We start from the raw sequence: 19,027 nt of genomic DNA, 5'->3' as shown, positions 1-19,027 counted from the left end.
TTTACTGCGCGTGCAGGCTGCGAGTAGCTAACGGCGCTCGTCACCTGTGAATTCCACGCGGACGAGGCTATTAACTATTTACTGCGCGTAGCTAACGGCGCTCGTCATCTGTGAATTCCACGCGGACGAGGCTATTAACTATTTACTGCGCGTAGCTAACGGCGCTCGTCATCTGTGAATTCCACGCAGACGAGGCTATTAACTATTTACTGTGCGTGCAGGCTGCGCGTAGCTAACGGCGCTCAGCTGTGAATTCCACGCGGACGAGGCTATTAACTATTTACTGCGCGTGCAGGCTGCGCGTAGCTAACGGCGCTCGTCGCCTGTGAATTCCACGCGGACGAGGCTATTAACTATTTACTGCCCGATTTTTAAAAACTTCCTGTGCGGCCAATGCACCCATTGTAACACGGCAAATTTATCGCCAGCCCGGGAGCTGTATCCAAAAAACCCCAAATCCTGCTTTCTGGGGTTCCTCCTTTTGGCATCGTCGCGATACAGAATAAAAGGAACCACAGAAAGCAGCATCGCGCCAAAATTAACGTCCCGGACGCCCAATGTCCATGCACAGTAGACCCGGTCCATGCCGCGTATATTGTGCCTGGTTTTTTGTGCCGGCAGCCGGAGAAAACGCGCGCCCGTGTCCAGCCACGCCTCCCGCACGGCTTCCCCTAGTGCCGCCTCTGCATCGGGAGCACCCGGGAGAGGTGAGGGACTGCGCGTTAGGGGGCACTCAGTCAGGAGTGCCCATATTTTTTTTTTGCTCGCCAATCTTGCATCGGCCCCCAAAAGATGGGGAGGGCCCATGCCCCTAATCTTTTAAACATCTAGCAGTGCCTCAATCCCTTCCAGCCACCCTTTCTCCCTCTGCCAGCAGCTGCAGTGACTCCCCAGCAGCAGCCGCCACAAACCCTCACCACCGCCCCACCATTTTTTTGTTTCTTTTTTACCTGTTTCCTCCTGCTCCTTTTGTACTTTCAGCTCGTCCGGTGAGGATCTGGCCTTGGGGAGCCTTCGTGCGGGGCCTACCTGGGGATCCTGTATCCCTTCCCCACTCCCCCGACATAATGAGTCCGGTCCTTGTGGTCGTGGGCCCTGAATCTGGCCCCGTTAAAGCAATGACCAGGACCCCTTCCCTGCCCCGGGGGCTCCGAAGGCTGCCGGGGGGAGCAGAAGGCCGGCCTTTCGCACGGTGATGCCCCAAACTTTCTGCCCCAGCTGGCTGCAAAGTTTTTTTCTTCTTGGCTTCGCCAGTGGCAGCCTCGGCCACATCGGGGCAGCCACTGGATAGAACAGCACCCCAGGCAAGAGTTTGGGGGTTTTTTTTCCCAATTAATACTTTATTTGAATTATCGATGTTTACATGAATAAAAACTTAAGAAGATTAAGGAATAACAACAAATAAGAAGGAAGAAAAACAAATACAAATAAACTGAAATTTTCCGTCCATTACCTTAATTAAAGTCCCCATAATTTTGGGGAGTGTTATAACAAGAAAAACAAAAAAATTACAAGGAATATGAAATCATACTAAGGAGAGAGATGTATACAAATATTTTTCATCTACCACTCAAAAGGATCAAATTAAACCAAGTTATGTTTTAGATCCTTTATAAAGAAGAAAAAAAGTTTCAAGATGTGAAGGATCGTAGGAAACAAATTTATTTCTGGAAAATGTTACACAGCACTTACATGGAAATTTAAGAAAAAATATTGCTCCCAAAGAGAGAACCCTGTCTTTTAATAATAGAAATTGTTTTCTTCTCAATTGGGTGCTTTTTAGCCACATCAGGAAACATCTGGATTTTCTTTCCACAAAACAGAAAATCCTTATTTTTAACATATTTTTGCAGAATAAGATTTGTATCCAATTCACTACTGAAAGTTTCTAAGAGAGTAGCCCCTGTTGGAATCTCATCTATTGATGCTTCCAAAGAAGACGTTAAATTAGGGCCTACTCCCTTGTACCACATCGAATTCTCCTTCTTGACCCAGAGAACTAATTCTAGACTTAGAAACATAAAATGACGTAGAAAACTACATTTCTTTACTAGAGAAACCCAAATAAAAATAAATAGAGGACATTGGTAGCACCTCTAGATATTTTCGAAGTAATTCTATTGCACTCAACAGCCTAGTAACAGGGAAATTTAGGGACCGGAGAGTTCTAGATCTCGTCACGTTTCCAGACTCTCAAACTGTCTTTAACAAAAGATGTGCTTGCCAACTGTAAGCTGGCAACCTATGAATTTAACCACAGAGCTATGGTTTTCCAAATGATTTAAACGTGTTGCATGGTCCTGAAGCATAAGGCAAGAGTTTTTTGGTTTTTTTCCGGCACGCTCCTTGCCTTTGGGGGCTCATGTGCTCGCAGACCCACTCCAAAGGGTGGTGGTTGTGCCTGACCCGCCGGCACCCCCATCTGCAAGCTTGGGGCCCACTCTCACCTGCCGGAGCCTGGATGTTAGGTGCTGGTGCCTGGAAATATTCCAGCCCTGGTGGGGGTGCGTCCCCTCATTCAGATCGGGGAGATCGGTAGCAATCAAATGCGAGCAACATCGTAGATTTCGAAGTTCCCGTCTCTTGCCCTTGTTCAGGCGGTGAGCAGGTGAAGGTAAGTTGTGTATCTGCCGCCTCCTCCCGCGGAAGCAGCTCATCAAGCTCTAAGGGCCAGATTTTAGTAGCTACGCGCGGGCGTAGATTTGTGCGCGCAGTCCGGCGCACCTTGCGCGCGCCAAGCCCTAGGGGAGCCCCGATGGCTTTCCCCGTTCCCTCCCGCCCTCCCCAACCTTTCTTAAATAAGTTGCACCCACCTCTGGGCAGGCGTAGGCTGCGCGCGATCCCCCGGCACAACCGCTGTGCCGGAGGCCTCGGTCCCGCCCCGCCCACTCCCCGCCCCTTTTTTTCAAGCCCCGGGACATACGCGTGACCCAGGGCTTGCGCGCGTCGCCGGGCCTACGCAAAATAGGCTCGGCGAGCGCAGGAGCAGGCATTCGCAGTTACGTGCGTAATATACGCGCGTAACCCTTTGAAAATCCGCCCCCAAATGTTTGCTTGCATTTCACTGCCCTGCTCCTCTGTTCTTAGTGGACTCAAGGTCCCCCCTGCTGGGTGTAGCCTTCGGGTTTTCACATTTCTTAGGGGAGGACGTGAGCTTTTCCGATCACGTAGCTCCCGTTTCAGTAGTCTGAAGAGTTGTGCTTTCAGACAGAGTTGTCTTCTGAAATAAATGTAAATATTTCTACCCGCTTGGGTTTCCGGCATATATAAGTTTCTACCCATTTTTAAATCGGGATAAATATAAATATGTACCATCTACATAGCGTAAACCACCCTAAACCGGTGGAATGGAGTACTTTGTCCATCGATGCCTGATGTACTCGTGACATGGGTGAATTGAAAAGAATTTTTAAGACCTGCCTGTTGTATGCACTACTGTTTTGCCACGTATTACTGTGGCTTTGTTAAGTAGTTTTAGCCAATCCTGGTTGTAGTTGTTTTCTTGACCAGACAGGATTCTGTGCATTTGATTGGATATTGTATCTACAAATGTTTAGGTGGTTTTGATTTTGTTAGCATGCAGTGTTTTATAGATTTACTTTGCAAACTATTGTAAATGTATTTTTTCTTTTATTGTTGAGAACTGTTGAATTTTGCAATTTGTAAATTTTGATTTATTTTTGTACCAGGCGGAGAGATTTTGCTAGGTGGTAAAACCCATCCAAGGACTTCTAAATCATTGCAGGTTTATTTCACATCCCCCTCATTATCAGGTTCTCCGCTGCGCCTTTACTTCTCACTCTGTTGACACTCATTGCAATCCTCTTGGAATCTCACGCTAACATTGCTCACATTTTGTAGAGAGGGATTGTTGCACGTCAGACTTTCTTACAATTTTGTTTCTTTCTCTTGGTTCTAGGTGATGCTAGAGGGAAAAAGTGCTTTCATTACGTATGACCCCAGCGTTCAAACGCCAGAGTTGCTGCGGGAGGCTGTGGACGACATGGGGTTCGATGCAGCTCTTCCGGATCCAACTCCCCAGCCCGTGCTAACCGACACCACATTGCTCGGCATCTCCGCCCCGTCGGCGCTTTCAGCCGAGCAGGTTCGCGGCGCGCTGCTGAACACCAGGGGCGTCCTGAACGTGAAGACCTCCGTGGAGCAAAACGTCGCGGTCGTGACCTTTATCCCCTCCCTTGTCAGCACCGGTCAGCTCATCCAGCAGGTCCCCGGCTTGACTCAGGGTTTTCCAGCCCAGGACAAGAAGCCAGCAGCCCCCCGGGAAGCCTCTCGCTTGCCCTCGGCGAGCCAGGTGTTGCTGAAGATGAAAATAGAAGGGATGACCTGCCATTCCTGCACCAGCACCATTGAAGGAAAAGTTGGCAAGCTGCAGGGTGTGGAACGAATTAAAGGTACCGTTAATGATCAGGCTGTAGGGAGAACTAGGCCATGCTTCGGTCTTCGCTTTCACTGCTTAATATCGCTCGTCCACAATCTGTCGCACGGGGAGAAAGCTTGGTGGTCTTAGGATTTTTTTTTTTTTTTTTTTAGCTGATTTTTGCCCACATCGTAAAGCAAAATCTGACTGACTTCCTGTTCTAAGCACAACGTATGTTTTATTTGTTTTAAAATATATTTTACCTGGCCTGCGATCAGGATGGGGTACAAAAGTCCTGAAGAGTCGCTGTTTTGGGGGAAAGAAAATACAAATATAGAGAAATACCGCTAGCAGCGTAATCAAATGTCCCTCTGTTTTTGGGATCCTTCCGAATTCTCAGTCTGTCTAAAACCGAATTCGTTGGACCTCCATTCTGGGCTCTGACTTGGCCCAGCTAAGCGGGAAGTTGCCCCATTTGAATATGCTTCTGCCCTACTCCTCTCCCGTTCCTCGTCTGGACATTGCACAACGTCCCTGAGGCCAGAGGTCAGCCACCAGGAGTCGCCCTTGGGTTCAGAGACTGTGAATGCAGAATCCCTGCTCGACTCCTAGGATGGAAGACTCTTATCTGGGAGGCCAAGTTGCCACATGGAAGGGCACTGCCCACTGCCTTCCACCAGGCTGGCCCCAGCCAGTAATTCTTATTGAGAGATCTCTATCCTGTTTTCCATACCAGAATCAGTGTCTCAGGTTGAGAGAGATGCCCCGTTTGGAAAGGTGTTAAACAAAATCAGCTAGCATCTATTTATTTATTTATTTATTTTAAACTTGCGAGGCTAACACTTTTGGTTAGTGGAAGAAAAAAATAGCAGGAGAGAGAATCGAGGCTTGCGTTATACCTTAGCACTGACCTCTACTGATTTCTCCAAGACCCATTCTTTTTCTGAGTGTTGCTTGGGGGCATTGGTTCAGTCGATTCTGTGGGAACAGGGGAGAATGTCAGGCGGAAGTTTAAACAGCCAAAAATGTTCATAGCTAATCAGTTCAGTAATTAAAGCGAAATCGTTGATTTCCTTCATTCCGTTTTTTTGTTGACTTATTCTGAAAACTACTTCTTGGGGGTTCTGCTGTTCAAACTTCTCCCAGAGTCCCCTGCGGCCCTCACACGTAAGGCACGGATGTAGACACAGGAGAGGAGATTTTGATAACATGGGCTTAGGCTGTAATAAAAGTTATATGCCTTGTGTTAAAAAATAAAAAAAACATAATAGAGCAAATAAAGCAGATCTTTGAAGAAGACTCCAAAAGTAGTGAAGGCAGGGAATGGGAAGCAGATAGGTTGATTGATCTCCCTAAGTCCTCTTGTTGTTCATGTAAACGATGAGTAATGTGTTTTTTCCTGTCCATTTTCTAGTGTCTCTGGACAGCCAGGAAGCCATTATTGTCTACCAGCCTCACCTCATTACAGCCGGAGAGATAAGAAATCAGATTGAAGGTGCCGGTTTTACAGCGTCTATCAAAAGCAAGCCAAAGCCTCCCAGACTGGGAGCCATCGATGTGGAGCGTCTGAGGAAGACACAGCCCACGGGCTCGGAGGAGGCGCTCCCAAAAGCCACCGTAGTATTTCTGGTAGATGGCATGCACTGCAGGTCTTGTGTTTCCAATATCGAAGAGACCATTTCTGCCCTGCCCTCGGTCGCTAGCGTGAGCGTGTGTTTGGAGAAGGGCTCCGCCACCGTCGAGTACAACCCGAACCTCATCGCCCGCAGCGCGCTCGGAGAAGCCATAGCGGCGGTCTCTCCAGAGAAGTTTAAGGTGCGCCCTTCCGGGGACCCTGCAGACGTGGAGCCTTGCAACCCCCAGAGGCCTCCAGTGGCTCCCGCTCAGCTACCAAGTACTTCCTTAAACAAGGCAGGCCCGGAGCCTTTAACTCAAGTTACTGTCCTAGACATTGAAGGGATGACGTGCAACTCCTGTGTGCAGACCATCACGGGAGTCCTTTCTCAAAAGCCGGGCGTGAAGTCCATAGACGTGTCTCTGGCCAACCACAGCGGGAGGATAGAATACGATGCTGCACTAACTAACCCGGAAGATTTACGAGGCTTCGTAGATGAGCTGGGATTTGAGGCCTCCTTGCCAGGTAAAACTGCAAGTTAAAAATCCCAGAGCTCTAACTTGCTGATGTTGTTTTTTTCAGACATTTTCCTTGGCGGTGCTTGCGAATATCTGTCCGACTTTTATTTCCGTCTTTAGTAAGCAAACTCTGTGGTAGGTGTGGCAGAGCCGCAGCTTCCTGCCGTTGTGTTCAGCCTCCTGAATTACTGCAGTCCCTTCTGTCCAGCTTAGCCGTCCCTCTGGAATCTAATTTAGGAGCCCCCTTGCACCCATCTCTGGAGAGGGGGCTCACAAAACTCAAAGAACCATGCTGAGAATTCGCTAGCCCTTCCATTGCGTGAAGCAGAATGGAGCATCTTTCATCATCCTAGACGTAGGCGGTCATAACACAGGTCACAAGGCATGGCTTGTGGGTGTTTTGTTTTTTTTTTGAAGCCACAAAATAAAAAAAAAAAGCTCATCATCGAGCATTGTGAGCACTGGTTAATATATTCACATCCTTTTCAGTCAGTCAGGTGGCTTGCTTCTTCCTAGCAATTTTAAAACTAGAAAGTAATCACCAATGGCCAGATAATTGGGTTGTAATGACCAGCTAGATGACAATTTATTTATGATGGAAAACCCTGTGTGTTTTTTTATTTTCTTGCCAAGGTTAATTTTTTAATGTCTCTGTAAACTAGTGGAAGATGGGATGGCCACTGGTATCAGATTCCCCAAGAATGTGTTTATCAGTAATGAAACAGTGCAGTGCAATAAAACAACTGTACTAAGAGGATCTACAAAGACGCCCCTGGTGTGGATATGTCCGATGGAGGGTAAATAGCGAAGGCAGTGGTAGGGCACCCTCGCTAAAACAACACTGCACCATTTTATTCTTTTTTTTATTAAATGTAATTATTTCAGTTTTTTAATTTTAATTGAAATACAGAAAAAATAAATAAAATTCTTTAAGGAACTCATTTACCCAACAATGGTCTCTTAATGTGATTAAGATGAGTGCAGTAAAACAGATCAGTATTCCCTGTACGTACCCAGATCAGCCCAGACTCCTGGGTTAATTCATCCCTGCCAGCAGATGGAGACAGAGAAAGTTTCACTGACAATGCTTCACAATCCCTCGTGCCACCTGCAGTTCCTCAGTGTTTCTCTGTCTCCAGTGCTTGGTGGTTGGTGCAGAAACCTGCAGTTCTGCAATCTGGAGAGCTTTTTTTTTTTTTTTCTAAGCCTTTCCTCCCAGGGGTGTTTGGGTCCTGGTGGATCCTTCCCTGTTTGGTTGAGCTGGAGGTCGGTGACCTTTTTGTATGCTTGTTCCTTCAGACTGTGGGGTGTAAATCTGGTGGTCCAGATCCCTCCCCTTCACGAGGCTGGTTAGGTAGCTGTGGGCTCAGGGCAGCTGGTGCTTTGTGCTCAACTTGCCTTTTTCCCTTTTAAAATTCTGGCTGTGTTTTGATCTAACTTTTCTCTCCTTTTTTTGAATTTGGCTGAACCTGAGCTGGACAGCTCTGTGTCCCATACTGAGGGAGAGGCTGGCCAGACTTGTTTAAAGCTGTTTAAAAAAAAAAAAAAGAAGAGCTGTAAGTGAGATCAGCTTTTCAGGTAAGGCATCGAGTCTCATGCGGGCAGCTCTCTACTCCGGCCGTTATCAAATAGCGGGGGAAAGGCTATTTTCACCTCTCCCGATTGTTGTGGCGCTTTGGACTCGGCAAGGTTTTTTTCCCGCCGAGTAGAGGATGGTTCACATCTGCCACATGTATGGAGAGGAGCTGGTGCGTCTTAGGGCTATGTACGGCGTGCATATTGGGAGGAAAGGGACCATCGGAGCCCCTGGTGGCCACAAAATGGAGGAAGCAGCGATGGCTGTTACTGAGTGCCGAAGGTCGGTCCACGTCGGGCCCCCAACTTCTGTCAGCGCGGGAACGACGGCTATCTCGGCTGCTCGGACAGCGCTGTCTGCACCGATGGAGGAGGAGGGAGATTTTCCCCCCGAGGCTTTCTTCGGTCCACCTGAGCTCCGTAGAGGGGTGAAGGGGGATGAGGGGGGGCTGACTCAAATCTGTCCGTACCTGGATCCTCTAGTGCTGAGGGTTTGGAGGTCCCAAAGGGTCCTCCAAACCCTCTTCATGAAGCTTATTTGGCTCAGCAGGCAGTGCTGGTAAGCCAGTCTCGGCCTTCTGTGGGTCTGGGCTTGGCTTCTAGGCCTGAGCAGTCCCGTGGTAAGAGGCCTCCCTTGGGGCAGTGTTTGCTGTGTTGTCTTCATGCTGGTGAGGTCGCAGGAGACCTCTGGGGCTCGGGGGCGTTATTTTCGCGGGACCAGGGTGTTTAATCCGGATGCGGCCGGCTTGACTTCGAGGGATGATCCGGAGGATATTCCGATTTCAGAAGGGGATGACTCCAAGGTACTCTACTTGTTCTGGAAGGAGAAGATAGGCCCTTTGATTCCTCAGGTTCTAGAGGAGCTTGGGCTAAAAGTCCTGCAGGAAGACTTAGACATGGAAGGAACAGATCCAGTCCTGGATGGGCTTAGGGGTCCCCCAAGAGCCTTTCCATATAAGTGTGACGAAGATGGTGGCTTGGGAGTGGGGAGCTCCTGACTCTGGCTTGAGAGTGAGAAGGGTGATGGCAAAGCTTTATCCTTTGCTGGAGAAGATGTTGGAGCTCTTTTCCCTTCCAAAGGTGGACGCTGCGGTGTCGGCAGCCACAAAGAAGATGACTACCCTCATTGCGGGTTCCGCGGCATTGAAGGATGTTCAGGATTGGAAGTTGGAGATTCACCTCAAGAGGATCTTTGAGGTGTTGACCCTGAGTCCGCGGGTGGCTGTCTGCTCCAGCTTCATGCAAAGAGCTTGCCTGCACTTGGTACAAACAGTTTTCAGGACGGGCAAGCGAAATCTGGTGATGAGGCGGCTAAACTGAGCACTTGGAAGCGTTGGTTGCATACATGGCGGAATGCCTTATATGACTTGGTGAGAACTTCATCATTTATTATGGGATCAGCTGTATCAACCAGGTGGTTATTGTGGCTGCATAACTGGTTGGCGGATGTGTCAGCTAAGTCTGTTGGGTTTGTTGCTTTTCAAGGGACGCCTTTTGTTTGGAGAGGGTCTGAAGCACTTGATGAAAGACCTGAGAGAGAATAAGGTATATAAGTTGCTGGAAGACAATTCTAAGGGCAAGTGGTCTTTTCAGTCTCAGTTGTGGTTTCGTGATGTCAGGGGGTCGCATCATGTGAGAGGAGCCCTAGCTTCACAGAAGCAGTTCACTCATAAGAACATACCATACTGGGTCAGACCAAGGGTCCATCAAGCCCAGCATCCTGTTTCCAACAGTGGCCAATCCAGGCCATAAGAACCTGGCAAGTACCCAAAATCTAAGTCTATTCCATGTAACCATTGCTAATGGCAGTGGCTATTCTCTAAGTGAACTTAATAGCAGGTAATGGACTTCTTCTCCAAGAACTTATCCAATCCTTTTTTAAACACAGCTATACTAATTGAACTAACCACGTCCTCTGGCAACAAATTCCAGAGTTTAATTGTGCGTTGAGTGAAGAAGAACTTTCTCCGATTAGTTTTAAATGTGCTACGTGCTAACTTCATGGAGTGCCCCCTAGTCTTTCTATTATCCGAAAGAGTAAATAACCGATTCACATCTACCCGTTCTAGACTCCTTGAGGTTAGTCCTGGTGGCAGACCTTTCAAGGTGATTGAAGTCCTTTCAAGGCTTCCACAGGAAACGGGGCTATAGGGGCCAAATCCTCACAATGTCCACAATGCTTGGCTGCACATTTTGCTTTGTGAATCGCACGGGAATACCTAATAGCGCCCTCAACATGCATTTGCATGTTGAGGGCGCTATTAGGTTCGGCGGGATGGACGCGCGTTTTCGGCCCCTTACTGATTAAGGGGTAAGGGAAAACGCGTGTCCAATGGCAGGTTAACAGCGCGCTCTGTCGGAGCTCACTGTACTGTATTGGCCCGTTAGTCCTGTGTGGTGCGCTGGATTTTAAATTTGAATGCTATTTTTATATGACTCTTAATCTCACGTACTACGTTCTGAGTGGATCATCTTTCTGTGATGATTGTTGTAAAATATCTGCTGTTTTAGTTGGTTTTTTTGCGATGGTTGTTCTACAGCTTTGAGCTGGCACCCTGGGTCTTTTTTATTTAAAAAAAAATTTTTTTTAATTCCCTAATAACTCTTGAAAGGGGTAATGGGCACTGCGGGGCCTGAGAATGTTGAAAGCAATTATTAAACAAAACAAAACAGAGGGAAGAAACTTAAATGGGTTAGAGCCTCAACAAACAACAGATTTAGCTTTTTCATATTGATTTGTGGAACCAAAATAATGTGTTTACTTCTTTATTCTTGCTGGACTAATTGCTGCCTTTTCTGGCTGCAGGGGTTATTCCAGGTCGGTGTGGTTCCTTTGGATGGAATATTTATTTGGAATTAACATATAATAAGGCAGCTCACCTTAGTCCAGCTTTTGACAAACGGGCCTTTATTTGGGCTGACTTGGGAAGTTCAGTTTTGGAGTGAGCACAGTGTTGCATCAGTGCTCGGGTATTGTGTCAGACCGAGGGAAAGGCAACCGTTGAGGAAGTTTCTGCTCTTCTTTCTGGTGCCCACAATAAATCCATTTGTTCTGGGAACACGAGGGAAATGCCATACTCTGGGCCATGAAAGATGCACACGGCTGATATTCAAGGAACACCAACTGCCACATGTGATGGCATTTCCTTATAGACCGGCCTTACGTTAGGGTTGCTTCCGAACAATGGCAAGATCCGTTCCAGTGTGGGCTTTGGTCCATCGAACTGCTGGTTGCACAAACTGAAATCTCCTGGGGCAGTTTTGGTTTTGCACAACTGATTTTTTTTTTTTTTCCTCTAAAGATTTTGCAATTTGCTTGTTATGAGTAAGAGTGGCCTCATGGTTAGAGCACTGGGCTGAGAACCAGGAAAGCCGGGGTTCAAATCCTGCATCTCCCCCCAAATGCTCCTTGTGACCTTGACCAAGTCCTGTTGCCCTCAACTGCCTCAGGTACAAATTTACCCAGTAAGCCCTTATGGGCAGGGAATTAATGTTGTACCTGACAGTACTTCATCTTGAGCTTGGATTAGGAAAGGCAAATAAATCCAAGTAGCCCAAATCCAAATACTTGTTCCCTGTATGTACCCAGAGCAGTCCAGACTCCTGTGTTTTGCCTCCCTTCCAGCAGATGGAGACAGAGAGCGTTTTACTGATACTGCTACATAACCGAGAGTGCCACCTGCAGTCCCTCAGTATTTCTCTGTCTCCAGCAGATGGTAGTGGTGCCACCTGTAGTTCCTCAGTATTTCTCTGCCTCCAGCAGATAGCAGATGGTGCAAAACCTGCAGTTCTGCAGTCTGGACAATTTGTTTGGTTTTTTGAGCCTTCCTCCCGGGGGTTTTTGGATCCTGGTGGGTCCTTCCCTGTCTGGTTGAGGTGGATGAGCTTGGGGGTTGGACCCTTTAGTACACTCTCTTCTTGTGCCCGTGGGGGCGTAAATCTGGTGGTCCAGATCCTGTCCCTTCACGAGGCCGCTTAAGCGGCTGCAGGCTCGGGTTAACAGTTTTTATTCTGAGGGACACTATTTTTGGCTCTTTTCCAGCTTTAGAGGGCTTTTCAATAAAGTTGGGAAAAAAAAGTCTCGGGCAGTAGCACAGCTCTGCTGTGCGGGCGACTTTCTCCTCTCTGCTGGCCGGGCTGTTTGGCTGGGGTTTTTAGACCAGTTTGTCTCCTGCTTTGAGGTAGGTTTAGTGATGGGCTGGGGGTCGACATGTCATGCGTGCGGCTTGGTGCATTCACGCCTTAATAGGCACGGTTTGTGCGCCAACTGTTCGGAGGGCTCGTCAGACGGCCGGGTGGGAGCGAAAAAGGTACGGAGGGCTCCCGCTTCTGTTTCAGGCTTATTTAGCCAAGCAGCAGGCAGCATTTTCTCATCTGGATTCCTGCTCCCATTCGTCAGTCAGATGTGCATTGGGGGCCAAGCTGGATGGTTCGGTCAGAAAACCCGTTCCCTCTGTTCAGAAGTTAATGGGTCCTCCTTCGGGTTCTGGACCAGGTGGAGACAATGCGGAGGAGGCCCCTGTGGGGATGGGGGACCCTTCGGGTGATGACTTTCCAGTAGATCAGGCAGCAGGAGATATGGGCCTGGGGGGCGAGCCGGAGGAACTCCCGGCCTCTGAGGGGGATGACCTGATGATAGTCCGTCTTTTTAGAAAAGAGGAACTTGGTCCCTTAATTCCTCAGGCTATTCAAGTGTTGGGAGTTAGTCCCTCAGGAAGATTCTGATTCAGAGGGGGCGGATCCGCTCCTGGATGGGCTGCGGGGACCCTCAACGGCCTTCCCTTATCACAAATCGGTAAAGAGGTTGGTTGAGAGGGAGTGGGAGACTCCCAGTTAAGGTTTAAAGGTGGGAAGGGCCATGGCAAAGCTCTATCCACTGCAGGGGCAGATGCTGGAGCTTTTTACCTTCCTAAGGTCGATGCTGCAGTTTCAGCGGGGACTAAAAAGATGACCATCCCAGTGGTTGGTTCTGCAGCATTGAAAGACGTGCAAGATCATAAACTGGAGGTACACCTCAAGAGGATTTTTGAGGTTTCAACTCTTGAGTTTGTGCGCTGTTATTTATACTAGTTTTATGCAATGTACATGCCTGCACTGGCTACAGCAGATGCAGGAAGGTCTCCCAAGGTCAGGTGATGAGGCAAACATGGCTGAGCGTGTTGAGGTGGCAGTGGCTTACAGGGCGGATGCCCTGTATGATTTGGGTCACACGTTGTCCCGGATTATGGTATTGGCCTTCTCAAGTAGAAGGTTGCTTTGGTTGCGGAACTGGATGGTGGATGTATCTTCTAAGTCTGTTAGGTTCGCTTTCTTTTAGGGGCCAGCTCCTGTTTGGTGAGGACCTGGAGCAGCTGCTGCAGTCCCTAGGTGGTGATCAGGTTCTCAGGTTGCCGGAAGGTAAGCCTAAGGACAAGAGATATTTTTCAAGTCCGTTCTTGTTTTCAGGATGGTCAATCAAGTGCAGTGCAAGGTCCGTCGAAGCAGTTTTCCCTTTGGGGGTCAATCCTGGGGTCAGTCCTTTCGGGGTTCCTGGAGACCATTCAGGGGCACTGTTGGGGGTAACGCAGCAGGAGTTAAGTCCACGCAATGAGGCGAGGCTGGTCCACTCCGTCATTCCTATTATAGAGGGTCGCCTGGCATAGTTTTACACGGAGTGGGCCAAGATTACTCAGGACCAATGGGTTCTCAGTGTGGTAAAAGATGGTTATGCTTTAGAGTTTCCTTGGCCAGTTCGAGACTTGTTTCTAGTTTCCCTTGTAGTTCCGTAGACAAACAAGTGGTGGTTCGAGACACACTGGACTGTCTGCAACAGCTGGGGGTAGTAATTCCGGTTCCACATGAGCAGCTAAGATTGGGAAAATATTCTATTTACGTCTTGGTTCCAAAGAAAGGGACTTTCCATCCGATTCTAGATCTGAAAAAAGTAAATGCAGTGCTCAAGGTATTGCATTTCCGTATGGAGACACCGAGGTTGGTTATTGAATTGGTTCACAAGGGAGAATTTCTGGCATCTCTGGATTTAATGGAGGCGTATCTGCAGATTCCCATTCGGTCAGACTCTCAGCATTTTCTGCAGTTCATGATTCTGAGTCAACATTTCCAGTTTCAGGCCCTTCTTTTGGGTTGGCCATGGCTCCACACACCTTCACCAAGGTGATGATGGTGGTGGCAGCGGCATTGCATCAGGAAAGAGTTCTGGTGCATCCTTATTTGGATGACTGGCTTATCAGGGCAAAGTCGGAGGTTCTTCGTCCCCAGTCGGTTCAGAAGGTTATCGATATTTTTGAGTCCGGCTGGGTGGTAAATTTGACAAAGAGTCACTTAAAGCCGTTACAGTCCCTGGAGTATCTGGGAACTCGATTCGACACTATGATAGGCAAGGTGTTCCTTTCAGAGTAGCGTGTTGGGAAGCTGCAAGGGCAGATTCGACGCTTGTTAGGGTTGATGGTGCCCAAGGTCTGGGACTATTTACAGGTTCTGGGTTCTATGGCTTTGACCCTGGATTTGGTTCCATGGATGTTTGCTCATATGAGACTCTTGCAGAGGGCTCTTTTAAGAACATAAGAACATAAGAAATTGCTATGCTGGGTCAGACCAAGGGTCTATCAAGTCCAGCATCCCGTCTCCAACAGAGGCCAAACCAGGCCACAAGAACCTGGCAAATACCCAAACACCAAGAAGATCCCATGCTACTGATGCAATTAATAGCAGTGGCTATTCCCTAAGTAAACGTGATTAATAGCAGTTAATGGACTTCTCCAAGAACTCATCTAAAACCTTTCCGAGCCCAGCCACACCAACTGCACTAACCACATGCTCTGGCAACAAATTCCAGAGCCTAACTGTGCGTTGAGTGAAAAAGAATTTTCTCCGATTAGTCTTAAATGTGCTACTTGCTAACCTCACGGAATGTCCCCCAGTCCTTCTATTATCCGAAAGTGAAACCCGATCTCTGTGGAGTTTCTTCTTCCTTTGCCACTCGAGGGAGTCGCGTGGGAGAGTCTGTCCTGGTGATTTCTAACTCCCAATCTCCTACAGGGGATAGACCTTGAAATCCCGGATTGGGTGTTAGTTACTACAGATGCCAGTCTCTCTGGTTGGGGAGCAGTTTTTCAGCATCAGTCGGCTCTAGGTTGCTGGTCCATGAAAGAGGCTGCATGATCTATCAATCGGTTAGAGACCAGAGTGGTCTGCTTAGCCTTACAGGCTTTTCTGCTGTTGGTGAGAGGTCGTTTGATGTGGGTCCTTTCGGACAATATGACAATGGTAGCTTACATAAATCAGCAGGGTGGAACCAAGAGTTGAGAATTAGCCTAGGAGGCCCAGGAGTTGATTCTTTGGGCGGAACACCACCTGGAAGGATAATGGTGTCATACATCACTGGGGCCGAAAACGTTCAAGCAGATTATTTGAGCCACAGGATATTGGATCCAGGTGAGTGGGAGTTGTCTGAATCGGCGATGCAGCTCATTTGTGAAAGGTGAGGCTCCCCTTGTGGATCTAATGGCAACTCGATAAAAAATGTCAAGGCGTTTTGGCTTTTCAGTTGGAGAAGGGAGCACGGGGCTGAGTGTGTCAGTGCGCTAATAGTGCCTTGGCCTCGGGAGGTTCTGCTTTGTTTTTCCTCCTTGGCTGTTTGTGGGCAAAGTGTTGTGACAAATAGAGAGGCATCGAGGTGAGGTGGTGTTGGTGGCTTTGGAGTGGCTACATTGCCCGTGGTTCGCGGATCTGATGAACTTGGCAGTGGACAGCCCGATTCGCTTTGGTCATCTAGTGGGCCGCCTTCATCAGGGATCCATATTTTCAGACCAGGCCATTCGTTTTTTTCCTAGCGGCATGGTTTTTGAGAGGCAGCATTTGAGACAAGGATAACCTGAGTTGGTCATTTATACATGGTTACAAGCTAGGAGAATATCTACTAATCTTTTGTATGTGCGGGTATGGAAGGATTTTGAGTCCTGGTGTTGCTCTAACATGGTTCAACCTCTCAAATCTTCAGTATCTAACATTTTATCTTTTCTGCAAGAAGGCTTGGTCAAAGGGTTGTCTCTGAGATTGCTTAAGCTCCAGGTGGCAGCTCTGGGTTATCTTTGGGGCAAAATGGAGGGCTCTACTTTATCAGTTCATCGAGATGTGGTCTGGTTCCTTCAGGGGATGAAGAATTTACGTTTGCTGGTGCAGAAAGTTTGTCTATTTTGGAATTTTAATCTGGTCCTTAGAGAGTTGTGTGAGGTTCCTTTTGAACCGATTAGAAGAGTTACCCTTACGGACTTAACTCTTAGTGTTTATTCTGGTGTCTATGTTCCGCTCAAAGAATTTCTGAGTTGCAGGCCATATCAGCTGTGATCCATTCCTTCAGATTTTGAACTCTGTGGTGTCATTGCGGACAGTACCTTCCTTTTTACCTATGGTGGCGTCCAATTTTCACGTAAATCAGGCAGGTGGACACCTACGCTCTTCATGCGAGGGAGCTCAAGTTGTTAGATGTGAGGAGAGCGTTGTTGAGATATCTTAAGGTGACTAATGACTTCAGACTGTCGGATCATCTCTTTGTTCGGTGGAGCGGGCCAAAAAGAGGTTTGAAGGCATCTAAGACTACTATTGCACGATGGCTTAAGGAAGCTATTGGATTCACTTACATTACTATAAGGACATGAGAAATTGCAATGCTAGGTCAGACTGAGGGTCCATCAAGCCCAGCATCCTGTTTCCAACAGTAACCAATCCAGGTTACAAGTACCTGGCAAGTACCCAAACATTAAATAGATCCCATACTACTAATTCCAGCAATAGCAGCATTAAGTCAGCTTGATTAATAGCAGTCTATGGACTTCTCCTCCAGGAACTTATCCAAATCTTTTTTAAACCCAGCTACAGTAACTGCACTAACCACATCCTCTGGCAACAAATTCCAGAGCTTAATTGTGTGTTGAGGGAAAGAATGTTCTCCGATTTGGTTTAAATGTGCTACTTGCTAACTTCATGGAGTGCCCTCTAGTCCTAGTTCCTGAGGGCTTGCATGCTCATTCAGTGCGTTATCAGGTGGTCTCACGGGTGGAGGCTCAACTAGTTTCTCCGCAAGAGATTTGCAGAATTGGGGACGTGGAAATCATTGCATACTTTTGCAGGGCACTATCGGCTGGATGTGGGGGACACTGGTGCCCCATCTTTTGGCGGAAGTGTTCTCTGAGCGGGACTCTCCAGGTCCCACCCTGGGTTGGGAGCTTTGGTACATCCCAGGACTGATCTGGGTACGTAGCGGGAAAGGAAAATTGGTCCTTAACACCACAGATCAGTCCAGAACCCTCCCATTTGGTAGAGAGGGAGAGTCTGTTTGTACAATATGAAATACAGGATTGTTGCAATAAAGTAAATTAATTGAAGAGAGCTTTTTAAGATTTGGATAGAGTTTTTGGTAGCTTGGGTTTTCTTTTGGCTTGTGTACAGACTAATACTGAGGAACTGCAGGTGGCACACGTGGTTAAGTAGCGGTAGCAGTAAAACTTTCTCTGTCTCCATCTGCTGGAAGGGAGGCAAAACACAGCTGTCTGGACTGATCTGTATTGCTACAGGTAAGAAGCAATTTTCCTTTCATTTGGAGAACTTCCTTCCTTCCTTCCCTGTGCTCTGGGCATCCTTTCCCATTCATTTGTTATTTCTGTGTGCTTTCTCTTCACCATGACATTCATGCATCAAGTTTAAACCAAAAATGGTTAGTCCATTCAGTGGCGGAAATCTGTTCTGTCTTGAGCTTTCCTCAGAGCCCAGCTGCAGCATCACAGGTTGAATGACAGCTGTCATCTGTGCTCCAGTCGAGCTTCTTACATGCTCCAGGCCATGTATAACAGTGCAACTTTTAGCAGGCTTGTCCATCTCTGTCCATGGGGTGCCTGTCAAGTTGAGGACGTTCCAGGTCGTTCAGCCTTGGATCAGTGCAGCTACCCCATGGCTCAGAGACAGGACTCCTGTCCCCCCTAACGCCATCCCTGCTAGAATTGCCTTTTTGTCTCGACGGTGCCATAGGCTAGGTGAGGAAATAGAGAGAGAAAATTCCTCCTCCTTAAGGATTGCTGCACAATTGCTGCAGAGAGGTAGAAATTCTTGATTTATTTATTTAACTTCTTTTACTATACCGATACTCAAGACCAAGTCTTATCGTACCGGTTTACAATAGAACAGGGGGAAACCAATTAACATCTAGGTAGAAGGTAAAGTTACATTAAACAGGGAGCGTGATTGACTGGGATCCTTTATTCATCAGATGGGAGGACTGTTCTGTTGATATAATAAACCCATCCTTCAAGGAGGGCAGGAGATCATTACCTGTCTTTCAGGATTTTCCACTGCACTGGAACAATTTTAATGCATCCGGTGTTTTCCAGTTTTTAATTTCAACAATTTATGCTATATTAGGAGATGAATAGAAAATCCAATTTTAGAGCTGGTGCCGATTTTACTGTTTACTTGTTTAATGTTTATACAGCAGCTGAAGGTTGGCATTGATTGTAGACTACACTAGATACCTTTAAAAGAAACCAAGCTTCATTTCACCATTGATCCTGTCATCTACCCCTTTTGAGCATTGGCCTACTTTACTCTGATTCAGGATCAAGTGGCTGCAGTTTGATTCTTCACTTAGAGAGATGTCCCCCAGTTCTGAAATGTCATTGATCTGCTCTTGGTTTCTTCTCGGGGCATTCAGGGGTTGGCTCGCTTCTTCAACTCTTGGATTCGGAGCTCTTCTTGCTACTCAAAATATAGTCCGGTGCTGTGTAAAATAGCCTCCCGAAATAAATACATTCTTGTCTCTGAATTTCATATTGATGTAGCCATCTCTCTAATTTCTGTCCTCACTCGTGATGCTTGGTTCAGAGGTAGATAATGTATGTAAGATGACGACCTCCTTGTGGGTATCATATCGACAGAGTCGAAGGAAGGAAA

The 19,027-nt window shown here is 47.5% G+C and overlaps 1 protein-coding gene across 2 annotated transcripts in view; it reads left to right on the top strand.

Annotated features, from left to right (window-relative positions):
• The window catches only part of ATP7A (ATPase copper transporting alpha), an 88,577-nt gene that overhangs the window by 17,068 nt on the left and 52,482 nt on the right, over nt 1-19,027 (top strand). For both annotated transcript variants that reach the window (XM_029607643.1, XM_029607644.1), the window contains 2 exons: nt 3,920-4,412; nt 5,793-6,518. In XM_029607643.1, coding sequence (XP_029463503.1) covers nt 3,920-4,412; nt 5,793-6,518 — 1,219 coding nt within the window. The remainder of the gene's footprint in view (nt 1-3,919; nt 4,413-5,792; nt 6,519-19,027) is intronic.

This window comes from Rhinatrema bivittatum, chromosome 6 (assembly GCF_901001135.1).
Source record: "Rhinatrema bivittatum chromosome 6, aRhiBiv1.1, whole genome shotgun sequence".
Lineage (NCBI taxonomy): Eukaryota > Metazoa > Chordata > Amphibia > Gymnophiona > Rhinatrematidae > Rhinatrema > Rhinatrema bivittatum.
Note: the sequence above shows the minus strand (reverse complement) of the source record. Positions and strands in the feature narration are given on the sequence as shown.